Source organism: Danio rerio, chromosome 6, assembly GCF_052040795.2.
Source record: "Danio rerio strain M-AB ecotype USA chromosome 6, GRCz13ab, whole genome shotgun sequence".
Classification (NCBI taxonomy): Eukaryota; Metazoa; Chordata; class Actinopteri; order Cypriniformes; family Danionidae; genus Danio; species Danio rerio.
Genome location: NC_141026.1, coordinates 29,708,697 through 29,727,509, shown reverse-complemented (window position 1 = coordinate 29,727,509; position 18,813 = coordinate 29,708,697). Strand labels below are relative to the sequence as shown.

Genomic DNA, 18,813 nt, shown 5'->3' with positions numbered 1-18,813 from the left:
AATCGGATTATTGGTGTCCATGTAAACATACTCATTGTCAAGTGACTGGGCTGACATGCATAAAATATAAAGTGACTTGCATCTCTTGTTATTCTGAAACTTATTTCAGGGTTCATTAATATTTTGCTGATTCATTTGATATTATGGACTCTCAGTTTCTGTAAGTTATTATTATGATTTTTTAAACCAGAAGACCTACTGCCTACATGGGTTCATTCAGTACAGTAGAATTTTAGACAGAGGGGAGCCTGTGAATAAAAAAATAGTTGACAACTTTTGCTCTTTACTATGATAAGAAATTCTCATACCAAAGAAAAGTATGCATTTTAAGCGAAGTAATTCCCATATTTCTACTTAATTAATTACTTCCCTGGAAGCAATTTACCAAATCACATTGCCAATACAAACATACAAACTCTGTTCTATCTTAATATCTGGTTTCTTTCTAAATAGCCTCCACTTAAATGAAATGAATGAATATGGGTTGATTTTGAATAATGAAAGATCAGGAGCTGACCTCTCTCACAGTCTCTCCCTGTGTGGCCCACCCTGCAGGCACAGCTGTAGTTCTCCCTCCTATCACTCCGACAGACACCTCGGTTCCCACATGGCTGCAGTACACAGGGGTTCTCCACTAGACGGCAACAGAGGACCAACCGAGACCTTATATTAAAGCACAATGTCTGACAAATGTGCAGAACTAAGTGAATTACTTTTGGACTTAGTCAGCTTTTACCAATTTATTGAGAAAAGTAATCTTTCAAGCTTTAGGAATACAAAACAACCCTGCCAATATATATATATATATATATATATATATATATATATATATATATATATATATATATATATATATATATATATATATATATATATATATATATATATGTATGTATGTATGTATATATATATATATATATATATATATATATATATATATATATATATATATATATATATATATATATATATATATATGTATATATATATATATATATATATATATATATATATATATATGTATATATATATATATATATATATATGTATATATATATATATATATATATATATATATATATATATATATATATATATATATATATATATATGTATATATATATATATATATATATATATATATATATATATATATATATATATGTATATATATAAATTACATTAACCATTACATTAAATATTGTGTAGCATTTATGTATTCATTATTAACTATATTTTAACCAAAATGTTAATCATATCCTTATATGAAGTCTAAATATGCATTTTCAAACTTGTAATTTATTGTTTTCAGGAAGAAAATATTATAGTTAACATACATGTCTGGCAGCGGTCTCCAATGTAACCCTCTTTACACACACACAGGTGGTTCCTCCTGTAGCCTCGACATATACCTCCATTTAAGCAGGGATTTGGCTCACATCCATCCTGTTCTAAAAAAAATAAAAGAAAACATCTGTATAATAAGATGGGAAATCCTTCAATCGAATAGTGTAAATGGTGAAAAATAAGATCAGAATTGAGTCAGAATCAATCGAAAAGCAAATCTGATTCAAAGTCAGATCTGACAGTGAAAGTCAAAGTGATCTGAGTCAAAATGCCAATGCAAATGTTAGTAAAAGCTAGAAATGGAATAATAAATCAACAAAACAGATTTGCTTATGATATATTTTTTAGGGTACACATGTGATCTAAAGCACAATCTTGTGTTTTCCCCTTTAAAGCCCATAGTACTCTTTAGCTTTTAAACACTCACTAGAGTATGTGCATGTGAAACATTTAGAAGAGTCATCGCAACTAAACATATGCCGTGGGCCCTATCATACATCTGGCTCAATAAGGTGCTAGACGTGTTTGGCGTGATTTGTTGCTTTTTTAAGACCAGCGCAACCCTAATTTTCATATTTTGCGTCACATTGTTTAAATAGCAAATTAATTTGCGCCACTTTGTGGACTCATGGGTGTGCCGGTCTAAAAAGGAGATGTCTTAAGGTGCATTGTCCTTGCGTTGCTATTTGAGGAATTGAAATAGAATGCGCCATTGACCAAGTTAAACCTGGTCCAAAGTCCAGTGCAGAGCACTTTAGTTATGTGCCTATGCAGGTTAAAACACTTAATACACACAGGATGTACATCAATACACAAATATCTCTACAAATGAAATTAAATAAAGGAATAAAATGTAAAAAAAATAATTATTTACTACATAGATATAAAAAACACAACTGTCATGCCTTCTCCATGTCGGGGGACTTTTTTCAATTTATTCATGACAATTTGCATTTTTATCATATTGTTATTATTATTAGCAGTGTTATTTAATATATGCATCTTTATATTTCTTTTAATAAAAACAAGTTTAGATTTGTCCACTATTGGGGTTTCAGGCCAACTGAGAAAAAAGCAAACTCGCCAACGTGCAGAGGATCTCTTTTCTCGGGTTGGAGCTGGACCCTGTCACCATGACTGCGGCCCTCTTTGGAGAGCACGCTCAGCTAATGCTGAACTGTCTGAGACAGTTCGATAGGAAAATAGTTGTCCCCTGAAATCTTTTCAAAGGTTCCTGGGGCATATGCCATCCACAGCCGCTGTAAAGCTGCTTGGATTACTCCATATGAGACCACTTCAGCACTGGTTTCACGATCGAGTCCCCAGACGCGCATGGCATGTGGGCACACACCGGGTGACTCTCACTGTGCTGTGCCCCCTTAGCCCTTGGAATGACCCCTCATTCTTACAGGCCGGAGTGCCTCTAGGACAGGCATCCAGACATATTGTCGTTTTGACAGATGTTTCCAGCGCAGGGGTCCTGTGTTGTGGGCATGCAGCTGCGGGCCTTTGGAAAGGAACCCAGTTGCATTGGCAAATCAATCGCCGAGAGCTGTTGGCAGTGTTTCTCGCTTTCCGCCGTTTTTCACTGGTGCTGGAGTGACAGCAAGTGCTGGTCAGGACAGACAGCATGACGGCGGTGGCATATATCAACCTTTGGGAGGTATCCGCTCTCGCCGCATGTCTCAGCTTGCCCGTTGTCTGCTCCTCTGGAGTCATATGCGGCTGAAATCGTTGCGCACCATTCATATTCCGGGCGAGCTCAACCGTGTAGCCGATGCCCTCTAACAGCAGCCTTTATGTCCAGGAGAGTGGAGACTCTACCCTGAGTCTGTCCAGTTGATATGGGCGCGATTCGGAGAAGCCCAAATTGATCTGTTTTCTTCCCCTAAGAACGCTCATTGACAATGGTTTTTCCCTGACCGAGGGCTCCCTCGGCATGGATGCACTGGCCCACAGCTGGCCTCGAGCCATGTGCAAATATGCGTTTTCTCCAGTGTGCCTGCTCTCGCAGTTACTGTGCAAGGTCAGGGAGGATGAGGAGCAGGTCTTGCTAGTTGTGCCTCTCTGGCCCAACCAGACCTGGATTTCAGAACTCTCCCTCCTCGCAACACCCCCTCCCCCTGGCAGATGCCTTTGAGAGAGGACCTTCTCTCTCAGGGACAGGGCAATAAGTCGAGGAGCAGATCCTGTCTCAAAGGGATCTGCTCTCTCAGGGACAGGGCATCACCTGGCACCCTCGTCCAGATCTTTGAAACCTCCAAGTGTGGTCCTTAGATGCGAAGAATACTTAAGTAACCTACCGATGGCGGTGGCTAATACCATCACTCAGGCTAGTGCCCCCTCTACAAGGCGCGCCTACACCCTGAAGTGGAGTCTATTCACTGAGTGGTGCGCTTCTCGCAGAGAAGACCCCAGAACTTGACAGATAAGTGTTGTGCTTTCTTTCGTTCAGGATAAGCTGGAGAGCAAGCTGTTGCCCTCCACACTGAAAGTTTACGTGGCGGCCATCTCCGCTCACCATGATGCGGTGGCTGGCAGCACTGTGGGAAGGCATTACCTCATCATCCGGTTCCTCAGAGATGCTAGGTGATTATTTCTCAGCGGAGAAGTCAGGCGCTGGCACATTATGTTGTTATTATGCCCGCTGGTCAGCCCAAGTGTTGGGTATAGGTGCCCGCTATGTGCAATCGGTAACACTTTAGAATAACTATCCGTTATAACTAGTTAATAGACCATTAATAAACTGGTAGTTAACAAGTTATAAATGACTTGTTAAATTAAAGTTAAAGGTTTGTTAATTATTTATAACTGTGCCTTATAGATTGCTAATAGATAACTTACAAGCTGTTAGTTAACAAGTTGTAAAAGACTTCTTAACTGTATTTTAATGATTTATAACTATACCTAATACATTAGTAATAGATCATGAACAAGCGGTTAGTAAATAACTTAATAAAGACTTGTTAAGTAGCAGTTAATAGTGTATATATGTTATTGGGATGTTATTCTAAAGTTGTGGCTAGTTTTCATTTATTAACTGTTAGTAAATGAGGAATAGTTGCAACTTTAGAATAACGTCCCAATACCATGCTTAAGCTAATAACTAACGCTTAACTAATATATTTACTCACACTTTACAGATCAGTTGTTCATCGTTTGTTAACCATCTACTAATACCAGTGAAACTTTGTAGAACAGCAAATGGATGGAACAAGTTCAAGCTACAGAAATTTGATGTGATAATTAAAATATAAAATGTTTGTATCTTAACCTTGTTCCACTTATAGGCTTTTCTGTGTGCTGTGTTTTACCAAAGAAACTCCACAGATGAAATGTTGAACATTGTGTTTAATGTATAGAAACACACATAATGAACCATCACATGGCAGTACAGGAGTATACAAGAATACAAACCCATGAAGTGCTAAACATGAAAACAAAATAAATAAATAATTTTCTTAAAGTTCTACAAAGTTTCACTGGTGTTATTATATGGTGAACAACTGATCTGTAAAGTGTGAGTAAATATATTAGTTAAGCGTTTGTTATTATCTTACGTATGTTATGGGGACGTTATTCTAAAGTTGCAACTATTTCTCATTTACTAACAGTAATTAAATTAAAAACGGCTGCAACTTTAGAATAACGTCCCAATAACATATATACACTATTAACTGATACTTAACAAGTCTTATTAAGTTATTTACTAAGCGCTTGTTCATGATCTATTACTAATTTATTAGGTATAGTTATAAATCATTAAAATACAGTTAAGAAGTCATTTACGACTTGTTAACTAACAGCTTGTAAGTTATCTATTAGCCATCTATAAGGCACAGTTATAAATAGTTAACAAACCTTTAACTTTTATTTAATAAGTCATTTATAACTTGTTAACTACCAGTTTATTAATGGTCTACTAATTAGTTATAACGGATAGTTATTCTAAAGTGTTACCGTGCAATCCCTGCTGGCGATCCCATATGTTTATTCTGCCACGATGCAGTCACCCTTCTCAGGCGGACCCGTGTCTTCCCTCACCACTAACCATCTTATTCTCATATATGTACTCCCCCTTTTCAGGACTAGGTATGTGCCTTTTGCCACTAGGTCTCTTCACTTGGGCAGCAGGTGGCTTTTGCAGCGTCCTCTCTATTGGTACTGCACACTTTTCCAATGTACTGTCACATTTAATTCCTAAAAATTACCTAGATGCATTGCGACTCGCAAAAAACTATCTAAATCCGTAAAGCTTCTGTTGAAGTGGGATAAGTAAGGGCCAGGGAACACGATGGAAGGCCGCGCCTCTGGTGATGTAGGTCTGGTGATCTGCTTGCCATAACCTCTCATTGGTGGCAAGGTAAGGTTCAATCCTTGTGGCGTTTTCCATACATTTCCCCACAAATGATATGCCACACATTTTGAATCATCCAACAAACATCCAACAGCTCAGAAATCTTTTACAACTCACATGGAGCTCGTTGGAATGTTTTTTTTTTCTTTTTTTGAGAATGTAAGTTTTACCACAACATTGACTCAGCAGAAATGGTACATTGCAAATGGATGTGTATTTACATTACAATCAGTTGAAACCCAAGAGCTACACTCAGCTGAACAGCATTTAGTCATTTAAGTGACTTTTAAACTGGCTACTCCAGTGATTTAGTTCAATTTAAAAGGTTGTCCAATATATGATAACAACTCTATTAGGGTTTATTTAAACTTGTATTTATTTAAAATCACGTTATGCATAGATCTGTTTTAATTTTGACACATATTACCCCATGTAAATCAGTGACAGAAAAGGCAAATTAAGCCCACAAGTTAAAGACATAATTCCAAAACAATTAAGACATTTCTGATTTTACCCATCTCACAGTCTTGTCCAGCATAGCCCTCTTGGCAGTGGCAAAAGTAAGAGCCAGGCTGATCCTCACATGTACTTCCATGTTTACATGGCTCAGAAAGGCACTCATCCATATCTGTGAAAACATAGATACAGTATATAAACTCAAGCCAGTTTTGTAAACCAAAATCTATAGTATCTAATTGTCAGTATAACAAAAGATAATGAGGTTGGTAACCTATAGCACATGTAGGAATAATCAAGTGTCCTGTATGTATTTTATGTAAACAAAGGTCACACACCCTGTTAGGATCTATAAGTACAATTAAAGTATGAATGTTGACCTGTGCTAGGCAACACATACCTACATTAAAATATTTGTGTGACCACTGTGGATATGAGACTGACAGCTTGATCAGTGCAGAATGTGCTTTCACATAAGTCAGTTATATGCTGTTGGCACTTATTATCAAAAGATTGCTGAATTAATAAGTATGTGCAAGTACCTGTCTGACAGCGCTGACCGGTGAAACCCTCTTCACATTCACAAAGGTAAGAGGCCACACGATCACGACAAGTTCCTCCATTCATGCATGGCTGAGACAAACACTCGTTGATCTCTGATGAAAAAGAGATGATGCGAGTCATTAACATACAAATCACATCTTTGAAGAGATCAATAATGGTAAATTTGTAGTTTTGTTGCTTTTTGGCCCAATTGGTAAAGCCCAATAGAGACTAAGATAAAATCCCATTCAGATTTGTTTTCCACTTTCCAATGCTTTCAATGATCTCATTATAAAAACAAATGAATAATTACATACTGTATATAAATTAATTGAATAGTATTTTTAAAAAATAGTTTTTCTTTTTAAATAGTGTTTGTTTCTTTTCCATGTATACTCACAGAAATACAGGAACAAAAAGCTCTCATGGGGTAATACCCTGTCAAAATTTTACCTAAAATGATGATACTGCATAAATATCAGCCACGTATGATTATTCCTGGAAATGTAAAGAAAATTGCAAAGCAGGTAATGGTTATGATTATAAGATTAATGGTTAGATACAGATAAGAGGTTTGCACTAACTAGGCTATATGTTGCGTGTTGTTTTTGAACCCAAATAAGGACTAAATGTATGCTGTGTGTAGTTTGTATGTAATTGGTAACATCAGAGACTGTAAGGGTCTGTATGTGTTTATATATGTTGCATTTATTTATTTATTTTATATAGTTGCAGTAGGCTATTTCGCATCATTGATCTGTAGTTATAATCAAATCATGTTCATAGAAAGGTTAGTAATGAACCTTTATACACAAGTATTTATGTGAATTAAGCATCTGTTTTGTGAGAAGTGCTTCTCATACGATATGTGAACAACCCCTACAACTTTGACATTTCCTAGAGCGAGAATGACGTTGACTGAAACTTTCTGTTGTTCCATTGGTACCCTTTTGGCAGTGGAAACTTAAGCCTGATAAAGGTTTTAAAGGGAATTTTCACCCTATAAACTTCCATTCATATGCAAGAGAATGCCGCAGACCGGAAATGACAAGTTTGCGACAAGAATATGCATTCGCTGTGTTCGAAAGTTCAAATTTGGTAAACTTTGATCTGCGAAACCACATTACGTGATTGCGTGAGACCTACAGAGGCTCAAAACTGGACCCCTCTATACAGAAATTTAAAATATGGAGCAATCGCTTGCTTTTATCAAGTCTAATCATTTTGTGTTATCCCACCCCTGCTCGCTGCAGAGCCAATTGAGCAGAGCTGAGCTCCAGCGAGGGGGAGCATGAGCTCTCGCTCTGCCTCCTGTAAACTGTTTTAATGCGTACACTAACCCCACCCCTAACCCTACCCCCAGTGACATCACTCATAGAAGAAGTTCAAAAAAGGTGGAGCTCAAGCTCAAGCTCCCCCTTGCTGGAGCTCAGCTCGCCCAAATGGCTCTGCAGCGAGCACCACTTGGCTTTTTTGCAGTGCCGAATTCTACAGTGAACTCTAGCCAAACACAAACTCTAGTGACCGCAACTTTCCATAGATAATCTTAATGCAATGATTATGATGGGATTTTGGCGATATTGTGATAAAAAGTTTCCTTATGTAAATGTGTTAATCATTCAATCGAAATAATGTGATTAAGCTCATAATGGCAGTAAGCATAATTGTATTAACATTTACTACACATTAACATTTATTGCCCTTTAGACCAAAGTGTGCATGTGCGTGTTATGGTGAAAATACCGTGTGCAGCTTGTGAAATGCTTCCTTAATGCAAGGAATACAATCATACAAAACTGTTTTAATTAGATGTAAATTAATAAAAAATGTGGGGTAACACTTTACAATAAGGTTCATTAGTTAATGCATTTACTAACATGAACTAATCATGAACAACACATGTACAGCATTTATTAATCATAATTGAACATTTACTAATGCATTATTAACATCCAAGTCCATGCTTGTTAACATTAGTTAATGCACCATGAGTTAACATGAACTAACAATGAACCACTGTATTTTCATTAGTTAACGTTAACTAATATGAACAAATACAGTAGTAAATGCATTGTTCATTGTTTGTTCATGTTAGTAAATGCATTAATTATTAACATTAACTAATGAACCTTATTGTAAAGTGTGACCAAATGGGGTCAGTAAGACAATGACTCTTTGTAAATCTATCATTTGTGTTGTAAAGTGAGGTATTTGAATAATGGGTGTAAGACACATAATGACCAAAATTTTTAGGGATTAATATGAATAATAGAAATTGCATGTAAACAAGATTAAATACTTTAAAAAAAAATTAACATATCGTGAATAAGCCTGATTTTCTGAAATAACTGCATTATTTGTGCCTATGTAAACATCGTCAATTATCGTCATACCTAAAGGATTCATATCGGTACCTTAAAAGTAAATTTTTATTACCTGAAGGGTACTGGCCCAGTGACAGCGTTTCTATCATTATTTCTAAAAGTTCTCATGATGAAATGAAATAGCCATTTAAAACATTCTTTCTGAAAATACAAGAATAAAACAAAAGGGGGATAACAAACTCTTCACCATCCTCACTGCAGCAAGAAAGCTGACCAAGGCATTTGGATCCCTCCTTGTCTTACTGTGTACATGGCCTGTTTATTTGATGCAATACAGATGATGTAGTAGCTCACGTTGCCAGAGCAGCATCATGCTTTATGTCCCAAGAAGAAACCGCAGAATTTTGTGTTTAAGAGCTCTGTACTGTGTACTAAGGCCTGACTACTTTATGTTAGCACCCTGACACACTACACAAACTTTATGTTGGTTTCAAACTACAATTTGTTTTAGAGTGTTTTTACTCGTTTGACATTTAGTAAGCTCATCAGCTCTTCTTCCCAGCATTCCAAACCAGCCAACCATTTTGGAATGTTGGTTTCAGGGTGGAAAGGTCTTAGGCAAACTTTGAACAACAAGGGTTTTGAATATACAGTAAGTCTACACTAACCTTCACAGACTGGAGGCTGGCTCCAGGACCCCTGGCTGCTGCAGATGATCTGGGTGGCCCTAGTGAGGGGAGTGTAGCCTGGGTGGCATGAATACAGAGCCATGGAGCCTGGAGTAGTGGAGGAATACTGTACCTCTGCATGCTTGGCTTTCACAGGGGGGCCACAGTCTAGACCTGCACCATACAAAGAGGACAAAAATGATGTACATGAATAAGATTTGAAAAATTTCTTAAACCTTAACTATATAATAATACTAGCAATGCTAAATACATGCAAATACAGCTTTTGAAGTGAATCAGGGTTAAGCAAGTCTACTATTTATGAAAGAAAACAATAAATATGACAAATAATAATATTTATTATAATTTTTATAAAGATTAAATTAGTATTAGATTTATTCGAATAAATACTAGATTGTTTAAACTATTTACCATTTAAAAATAGATTAGAACTTAGCCAATCTCTGAGAAAAAAAAATGTACTTAAGATAAAAATTGAATGGCCTGTTTTTATTAAGTGGTAGAGTACGGTTTGATTTGGTATGCTTTTGTGGCCGTTTCCACTGTCAAAAGGTATGCCGCAGACTAAACGTAAACCGTACCATACCATTTTTTGGGTACCCTTTGCAAAGGTTACCCAGCATGCCAAAAGGGTACCAAAAAGCAGAGCTGGATGCACAACTGGACACTATTGGTTTACAGAGATACGTCACTTGGTCCTGAAACAAGCCAGAATGAAAATAAACCGCCATTTTTAAAAACAAACTCGAGACATTATACCGTTTTAATATATACATATAATAACAAGCCATGGTCAACCCGAACTTAAACCAGCCTAGTCGTCATCTTGATGAGCAGCCACAAAGCCAAGAAAAACAAAATCTGCCTTGTCCTGTTGTTGCTTTATGAGCCCATATAAAAGCGCAAGTGGTCTCTAAAAAGCTCGCTGTGCATCTATATTTGAAATAATGAACTTCTTGAGCTGATAATAATAACGTGCGTGTGATTATTGAAGTGCTTCTGACATCCGATCCTTTCAGAAACTGACAAACGCGAAAGTGAAGCACATTAAAACAAAGGAGAAGCCGGAAAACAAAGGAGCAAATGATTCTGTCAGCAACCTAAAACATGAACAAACTGCCATGTTTAACTATTATCATCACCTATTGGACTATTATGAACTTGGAATTACGAAATTAATTTCTAATAAGACGTTGAATGTGATGGTTAAGATTAAAGATACAGATAAAAAGTTTGCACTGACTGGGCTATTTTTCGTGTTGTATTTGTATCCAAATAGAATTTAAGATTAGATTAAATTCAACTTTATTGTCATTACACATGTAGAAGTACAAGGCAACGAAATGCAGTTATGTATGCTGTGTGTAGTTTTTCTGTAATTGGTAACATATCGGAGGCTGTAAGGGTGTGAATGTGTTCATATATGTTGCATTTATTTATTTATTTTATATAATCGCATATGTTATTTCTAGGCTATTTTCGTCATTGATCTGCATTTATAATCCAATAAAGTTCATAGAAAGGTTAGTAATGAACATTTGTACACAAGTATTTATGTGTATAAAGCATTCGTTTTGTAAGAAGTGCTTCTCATATGATATGTGAACGACCCATACAGCTTTACTTTGACATATTTCCTCGAGCGAGAATGACGTCGACTGAAACATTCTGTCGTACACTATGCCTACTGTTTGTACCCTTTTGGCAGTGGAAACGCAAGCCTGATAAAAGGGACCCATACCGTTCTGTGCCACTCAGTGGAAATGGGCCATTATATAAACTAAATATGTTAATATAACTTATACAGCAAATGCAGTGAGGTCTAAGCTGAGATGGATTGGAAACATTATAACAGAATACACTGTGAGCAGAGGCAGCAACAGATATTTGTTGCTTTCTAAAGTTATTGCTTTTCCCGAAAGCATAAAGAACCAACCTGTCTCACTTTACCTAATACACATGGCAACATTTACAGCCACGAGCAGATCCATAAATAGAGAGAAGCTGTAAAAACATCCTTTTTGTGAAATGTTTTAGGAGACAAGGGGATGGTATTTCATCCTATCACGGAACAGCAGGACACAAATTTAACCGCACTTTGTGGAAAACCTTGTAGAATCAACAGTAACACGGAGGCCTGTACAGCAGAGTTATAACCCAGGTTCAGACAGAGTATCAGATGCACTGAGGGCTTAATCCAGCTCCATCTCTGGGGAGGTGACACACAACCCAGCTTTACTGCAGGAACTGGCACCTGCTGCTTCGTTCTGGCATCATCTGAATGAAGATTCTCCTCCTAACACGCATATCGGTTACACCTAAATGAATGAAAAGTAACTACCACAAAGAGCTGTGTGAGCTCCTGATTCCTGACTTCTTGGCAGACAGCTCAGTGTACTTCTGAAGTAAAAACAGAGTTTGATTACCCTCCAAAGCTGGATTAGAGCCTCTGTTGATCTCGCAGTGTCTTCCCATGAAGGACGGGGAGCACTCGCATTTGTATTTACCGATGTAGTGGAAACATGTTCCCCCATTTCGACAGGGACTGGAAGCACATGGATCTGGCTTTCCTAAACATAAAGCATCAGATGGTTGAGGAAATTTGCAATGAATTATGCTTACAGTAGTTATGCATACAGTAAATGTGCATTTTCAAATGTATTTGTGAAGCATGCATGGCCATGTGTGCATCTAAATGAGGTCAACATGTGTGAGAAATCATCGATCATTACAGTAGCACTGAGAAAGAGAAACAGCTTTTCATGCATGTGCCAGGGCAAGTTGTTTTTCCTACATTCAAGGAATCCAAGTGTTGAACAAACTCCAGCAAATTGGATCATTACACAAGGCCAAACAGTTGCACAACTCTAATGTGGGACAAAGTTGGGATAATGAAAATCCGGAGATGAAAAGCATCTTGGCTTTGAAGATCTTTTTTTTGTGCAGTTTTACAGCACTCTGTGTGTGCGGAAATGCCATTTTCCAAACATGAAGAAAAGCAGATTACACACTTATTCCATTTGACCAGAAAAGAGGAAAGAAAGGGTGAATGAGAATAGAAACCACCCATGGGTTCTAACTGCGTGCCTGAATTTTGCGTACTCCCACACATAAGAAGTCCCTTTCGTGGCAAACCTTTCAAACAAAAGGCTGATGGAAACACAATGTCATGATCTCAACAGTAGAGGGTGCATTTTCAGGCTGGTCAAATAATAGGTAAAAAATTTCGGTGGAGGAATTATTCATTTATTCATTTTCTTGTCGGCTTAGACCCTTTATTAATCTGGGGTCACCACAGAGGAATGAACCGCCAACTTATCCAGCAAGTTTTAACGCAGCAGATGCCCTTCCAACCGCAACCCATCTCTGGGAAACATCCACACACACATTCACACTCATACACTATGAACAATTTAGCCTACCCAATTCACCTGTACCGCATGTCTTTGGAATGTGGGGGAAACCGGAGCACCCGGAGGAAACCCACGCGAAGGCAGGGAGAACATGCAAACTCCACACAGAAACGCCAACTGAGCCGAGGTTCGAACCAGCGACCCAGCGACCTTCTTGCTGTGAGGCGACAGCACTACCTACTGCGCCACTGCCTCGCCGGTGGAGGAATTAAATGCTATTAATTGCTTATGTAGTGGTGCTGGACACTTGATCCAAAGCAATCTCTGAGATCTAGAATTTGAACATTTTTATAAGCGGACAAAGAGAAACACTGAAATAAAAAAATGCTTTGTCAACAAGCTTCCGCTTTAAATTTTAGATATACAGTGGAGAAAATAAGTATTGAACTCATCACCCATTGTCTCAGAAAATGTTTCTAGAGGTGCTGATGACTTGACATTTTCACTAAAGAAATCCATATATGCAATTGAAAACAAAACTAATTTACAAATGAAGGTAATAATATGAACTGACACAGAGAAAAGGTATTGAACACATGAAGAAAGGAAGGCGTAGAAAGGCAGCGAAAGACCAGAAAACAGCTGAAATATCTCAGTAGTTTTTCAGCAACCCTCTGTTCTTCGTCATTGAAAATTAATATTCAGTGCTTTCTCCTTGTGTCATTCTATTGTTATTGTAGATAACTGATTTTTCAGATTTTTTTGTTTTATTTGCATGTTTGTATTGTTCGGGTTTTTGCCAAAATCTGGTTCAATTCCATGTCAAGAGCTCCTTTAGAAATATAATTTTCAGGAAAAAAAAACATGATATGTTTAACACTCATTTCCCCTACTGTATTCCCCAATGAGCCATTAAATAATGACAACCTTCTTAAAAACCTGTAGAACATGCTTTTGCCCATAAAACATCTGCCATGTAGTGAGGGTTTGATTTGCCGAAGTAACGATAGGTCTGCATATAATGTCAGCATCAGGTTCTCCAGTTCCTGTGTATTGCAGGGTAGTAGTGGTGATGTGGCATGAACCTGCTTTAGTAAGTCTAACCACAAATGGTTGATTGGGTTTGTGGGGAGTAAATTCGAAGGTCGAGACTTTAGTACAAATTTAACAGCCATCCGCAAACAATGCCTGCAGTCTCTTATTGGACATTATCCTGTTGTTGATGGCCATCGCTGACCATGTACAAATGTAACCCCACCGGTCCCACACCACCCAACCCGCTCTGAGTTGAGATCGAACCTACGACTTTCTGCAGGGAAGTCGGTTGATCAACCATGGAGGCTAAAGACGGTCTCTAGTGTCTGTCGCTAGAACAACTTTAGAGGTCAGAGAAGTGAGGTCTACATGCTCATCACTTAGCTAGCCTCTTCTACACTTACCCCCCTAAACCTCACTCCCATCCGGGTCACGGCACCAATGCAACCCCACCGGTCTGGAATCGAACCGATGACCTAGTGCATGGGAGTCGGCTGCTATAACAAGGAGGCTAAAGAGCATGACCCCAGTGTTTGTCGAGCACCTTTAGAGGTCAGAGGAGTGAGGTTTACTTGCTCAGTAATTCACTAGCTGGCCTCTGCTGCTCAGTTGCCGTGAATAAGTACACTTGGTCCCAGATCTCAAGGACTGTGCTATTAGAATCCAGTATATCAAGAGAAACTGCTGTGACAGAGCATTTATGCTTATACACTTTAAACAACTTAATCATATTTTTGTCCCTGTTTAAATCACAACAGAAAACCAATTATTACAGCAAAGATATCTTGACGTTAAACACTTACCCACTTCACAGTGTTTCCCCGTGAAACGGTAGGGGCAGACACAATGGTAGCTGTCAGCTTCTTCTTTACAAGAACCTCCATTACGACAGGGACTAGAAGCACAGATACTTAATCTGACTGAGGAAAAAAAAAGGAATTAAATTAAATATTGCATGTTTAAGACTTCTGCACAACTGATATGTGGTGCATCACGCAATATAAAGCACAGTGGTGGAATTGCTAAACATGTGACTAACTTAATGTGTAAGCATGCAAAGACAAAATGTTAACAAGAATGGCAAACACAGCATACCTCTTTCGCAATGCTTGCCTCTGTAGCCGTGTTTGCACTCGCAGATGTAGTCTCCATCTCTTTCATAGCAATACCCTCCATTCTGACACGGAGAGGAGTCGCAGGCTGATTGGGGCTGTACTGAAAAACACACGCACCAGCTTCACCACGTTCCCTCACAGCGGGTGATCATTTTTACCACTCACTTGTAACTTTTATTTGCATGTGTTGGAATGATTTCATTTAAATGCACAGCACGGCTTAGATCCTCTGTGTATTTTAGTAGCCAACTTGAAACCTTAGCTTAACATTATGTCAACACACAAATAAATCTTTCTTTTCTCATTTGCTCATAACATAACGCCTTTATTGCTTTGGGGACATTTGCCATCCCGGTGACCTGGCACAGAGTTAGTTCATTTGTCATGGAGCCCATTCTCAGCACATGGCTTCAATGCTCTCCAAGGGTCTTACCATAGGGGTAGAAATCCTTGTGATCAAATTCGGCACCAGTTTGGCAGGTGCAAAGGTATGTGCCACCATATTCCAAGCAGGGACCTCCATCTGGACATGGCCTGTTGTTACTGCAGGGTGTTTGTGTTACTTCTAAGGAGTGAAATAATAATTCACAGCAATTAGTTGTTTTACAAATATTTAGAAGTACTTTTGACATAACTTATTTTTATGATGACATGTTGCCCACCCTTTTGGTTATTTAAATCTTTCAGATTTTCCATCATCAGGCCAAACAATTAATTTACAATGTGGAGAATTTCCAGAAATACATTATTTAGTGTGATTTAATAATCACAGACCATTCAACAGTTGGCTAATAGCAATCTGTGCTTAAAAAAGAAGATCTGTACAAGTGCAACTACTGTCAATCATCACGTGTTCAGCTTGGATCTGCAGTGCCATACTTACTATATATTGCTATACTAATTTCTGCCAATTTGAGAGGGTGTGAAACTCAATTTTTTTGTGTTTAAATAGACTTTCCCCTATGCCTGCATGCAATTTTTAGTTAAGACAGCACCATTGACCAATTAAAAGCTGGTCTAAAGTCCAGCGCAGAATGAGTTAGTAATGCGGCTATGCGGGTATGTTTACTCATTGCATAATACACACAGGATACACTAATACACAAATAACTTTACATATAAAAACATATTATAAAAACCTCCATGCCCTCTTCACATCGGGGGGCTTCTTTTAGTTTATTCATGGCAATTTGTATTTGTATAATATTATTAATATGAGTATTATTTATTATATGCACATTTATAATTATTTTAATAAAAACAAGTTTAGATTTGTTCATCTGTTGGGTTTTAGAGACGTTTGCATCACCATATGGGGCATAAGAATAGGGAATGTGTTTGAACATAACTCAGTTTTTTGACCACACTTTATTATTATTGTTCATTTATTCATTTGCTGGAAATTAAAACTGAATTTAGAAATAGTTTTGAAACAACTCTTTGTGCATAACAAACAAAATTAAATATGTAGCTTATCTATGTCTTGAGCGGAGTGCATACAACACTGTTTCCTTATCCACGAAAGTAAAGGAGTAAAGAGAAAAAGTAAAGAGAAAGATAACAGGCCGAATGGAGGAGGCTCGTTCTTTATCCTCATACTGCAGATGGTCTGTTTAACTGTTTTCTCGCTAGTGAAGTTTTTCCATAGCAAATCACCATGGCGTGATGCAACTGACTCTTAAAGGGAATGGGAGATGACACTCCAATTGATTTAATGCACGTTATGCTCAAAACACACCTATAACTTGAATAAGAGAATAAGCACAAGCCTGTAAGACCATGCGATAGGGAGCAAAGCGTACTTTTCCATCCTTAAAATAGCAAAAGTAAATGCGAACATGCCCTGCTTTAGACTTTGCACCTAGATCGATTAAATAGAGCCCAAAGTTCAGTTAAAGGTGGGATTTATTTTTATTCATTGTCAGACTACTTAAAATCCATTGTGGATTTGAATAATTTTTAAAAAGACACAAAATCTTGGCTGATATATTAATTAAATGTTTATAATTATGTACGACTTGTAGTTTTTGTTTATGGTAATTTATAAAAGCCCTTCTACTGTGGTGAATTAGCTTTGGCTAAAACCATTATGGTACATGCATGGTATGGCTTTTATTTCAGTTTAATACATATTTTTATTTTTATTTTTTTGTATCTGTTTCTAATAACATTTTTAATTAATAAGGTAGACCTGTAATTAGAATTATCATCCATTAATCTGCAACCTTTAAAATAATATCTCATTCTCTCTGCCTTGATTTTAAAATCTTGACAATTGGGTAAATCCTTTAAAAAACTTTTCTGTATTTGTATGGAGATAATACATACCAAACTGACAGTAGAGTCCAGTGAAGCCTGTAGGACAGTCACATGTGCCATTCACATCAACACAAATACCTCCATTCTGACAGGGGCACTCCTCTGTAAGGGATTTAAAAGCAAAGAGAAGGAGACAGATGAAGAGAAGCCTTTGGCAGGAGATCAGCATAGTTTTAAATTTTCTGAATAAGTAAACACCAACCAATCTAAAATATGTGGCTCTTTCTTCACATCATTCAAATTGGCACAAAGTGTAAATTCATGTGTGGGAAAATTGTGGGTTTCTTTAGTTTAGCATAGTGTGCTGTGGTGGTGTTCATTGTACTGTTGTCCATTATAAACCTACTTCTTGGGTCAGTCTTTCCCACAACATTTCCCACACAGTTCATGGTGTGCCGAATGACTCTTAAGTCAGTATTCAGCTTTTCTGTACCAAAACACTTTTATTTTCCTCTTCCTGTAATAATTGTGGATCAAACAAGTTACTATCTCTCTTTTAAAAGAATTCTTCCTTTTAGTCCAGGGTCTCGAGGGTGTTATTTATCTGATAACATTTTTAAATTCAAACTGTATGACCTTAGGGGAAATTAATAGGTTTTTAATTTGCTGAATTTCAGGGGATTTCAGGTTTTGCTGTGATTTCAGGTCGGTGTCTTTGATCTCTGTGCCCTATTAGACACTCCTGGGTTCTGCCTGTGAGCTTCTACCTTCTCTTTTTGAAAGGACTGCATTACTTTTTCCGCTGCACATTCCAAGTGAGCCAGGCAGGAAGGTATTTTGGAGATTTAAGAGAGTCTATATAAGCGTTGATTGTTATTTCAGCTCCAGGGGGAATAGTAGGATGGATTTGCTGTAGCTCAAAATGTATAGTTAAATCTAGGGATATTTATGCCAAATTCACACTACACAGTTTTAAGTGTCGGCAGAGTTGGTTGTGTTCATACTTAAATGACAGTGGTGACTGTTGTTGGGATGCTAATGTGGGGCTTAACACTACACGGGGTGCTAAAAATATAAATTACACAGATTTTTTATAATTGAAATGCTTAAAAGTGGGAATCTTTTACTTTTTTCTAGGTGTATCAAATCTCTTATGTGTCACTGTTTGTAATAAAATGTCTAATGCCAACTACCAAATAAGACATTTACAAATAACTTTCAATTAATTCTCTATTTTATTTTATTCTGTTAAATTTATATATATATAAATAAATAAATAAATATATTATATATTTTGTAACACAACTAGTCTATATTTACTTATTTCTTTTATTT

The 18,813-nt window shown here is 37.3% G+C and overlaps 1 protein-coding gene across 6 annotated transcripts in view; it reads right to left on the bottom strand.

Annotated features, from left to right (window-relative positions):
* Positions 1-18,813, bottom strand: part of sned1 (sushi, nidogen and EGF-like domains 1) — a 65,113-nt gene that overhangs the window by 30,968 nt on the left and 15,332 nt on the right. For all 6 annotated transcript variants that reach the window (XR_015493712.1, XR_015493714.1, XR_015493713.1 and 3 more), the window contains exons 11-20: positions 17,548-17,640; positions 15,653-15,784; positions 15,200-15,319; positions 14,908-15,024; positions 12,143-12,286; positions 9,696-9,869; positions 6,703-6,816; positions 6,219-6,332; positions 1,338-1,451; positions 518-634 (exon numbers count right to left, since the gene is read on the bottom strand). Coding sequence is in view for 2 of the 6 variants with exons in the window: in XM_087257288.1 (XP_087113414.1) it covers positions 518-634; positions 1,338-1,451; positions 6,219-6,332; positions 6,703-6,816; positions 9,696-9,869; positions 12,143-12,286; positions 14,908-15,024; positions 15,200-15,319; positions 15,653-15,784; positions 17,548-17,640 (1,239 nt within the window). In the remaining 4 variants the exon portion in view is untranslated. The remainder of the gene's footprint in view (positions 1-517; positions 635-1,337; positions 1,452-6,218; positions 6,333-6,702; positions 6,817-9,695; positions 9,870-12,142; positions 12,287-14,907; positions 15,025-15,199; positions 15,320-15,652; positions 15,785-17,547; positions 17,641-18,813) is intronic.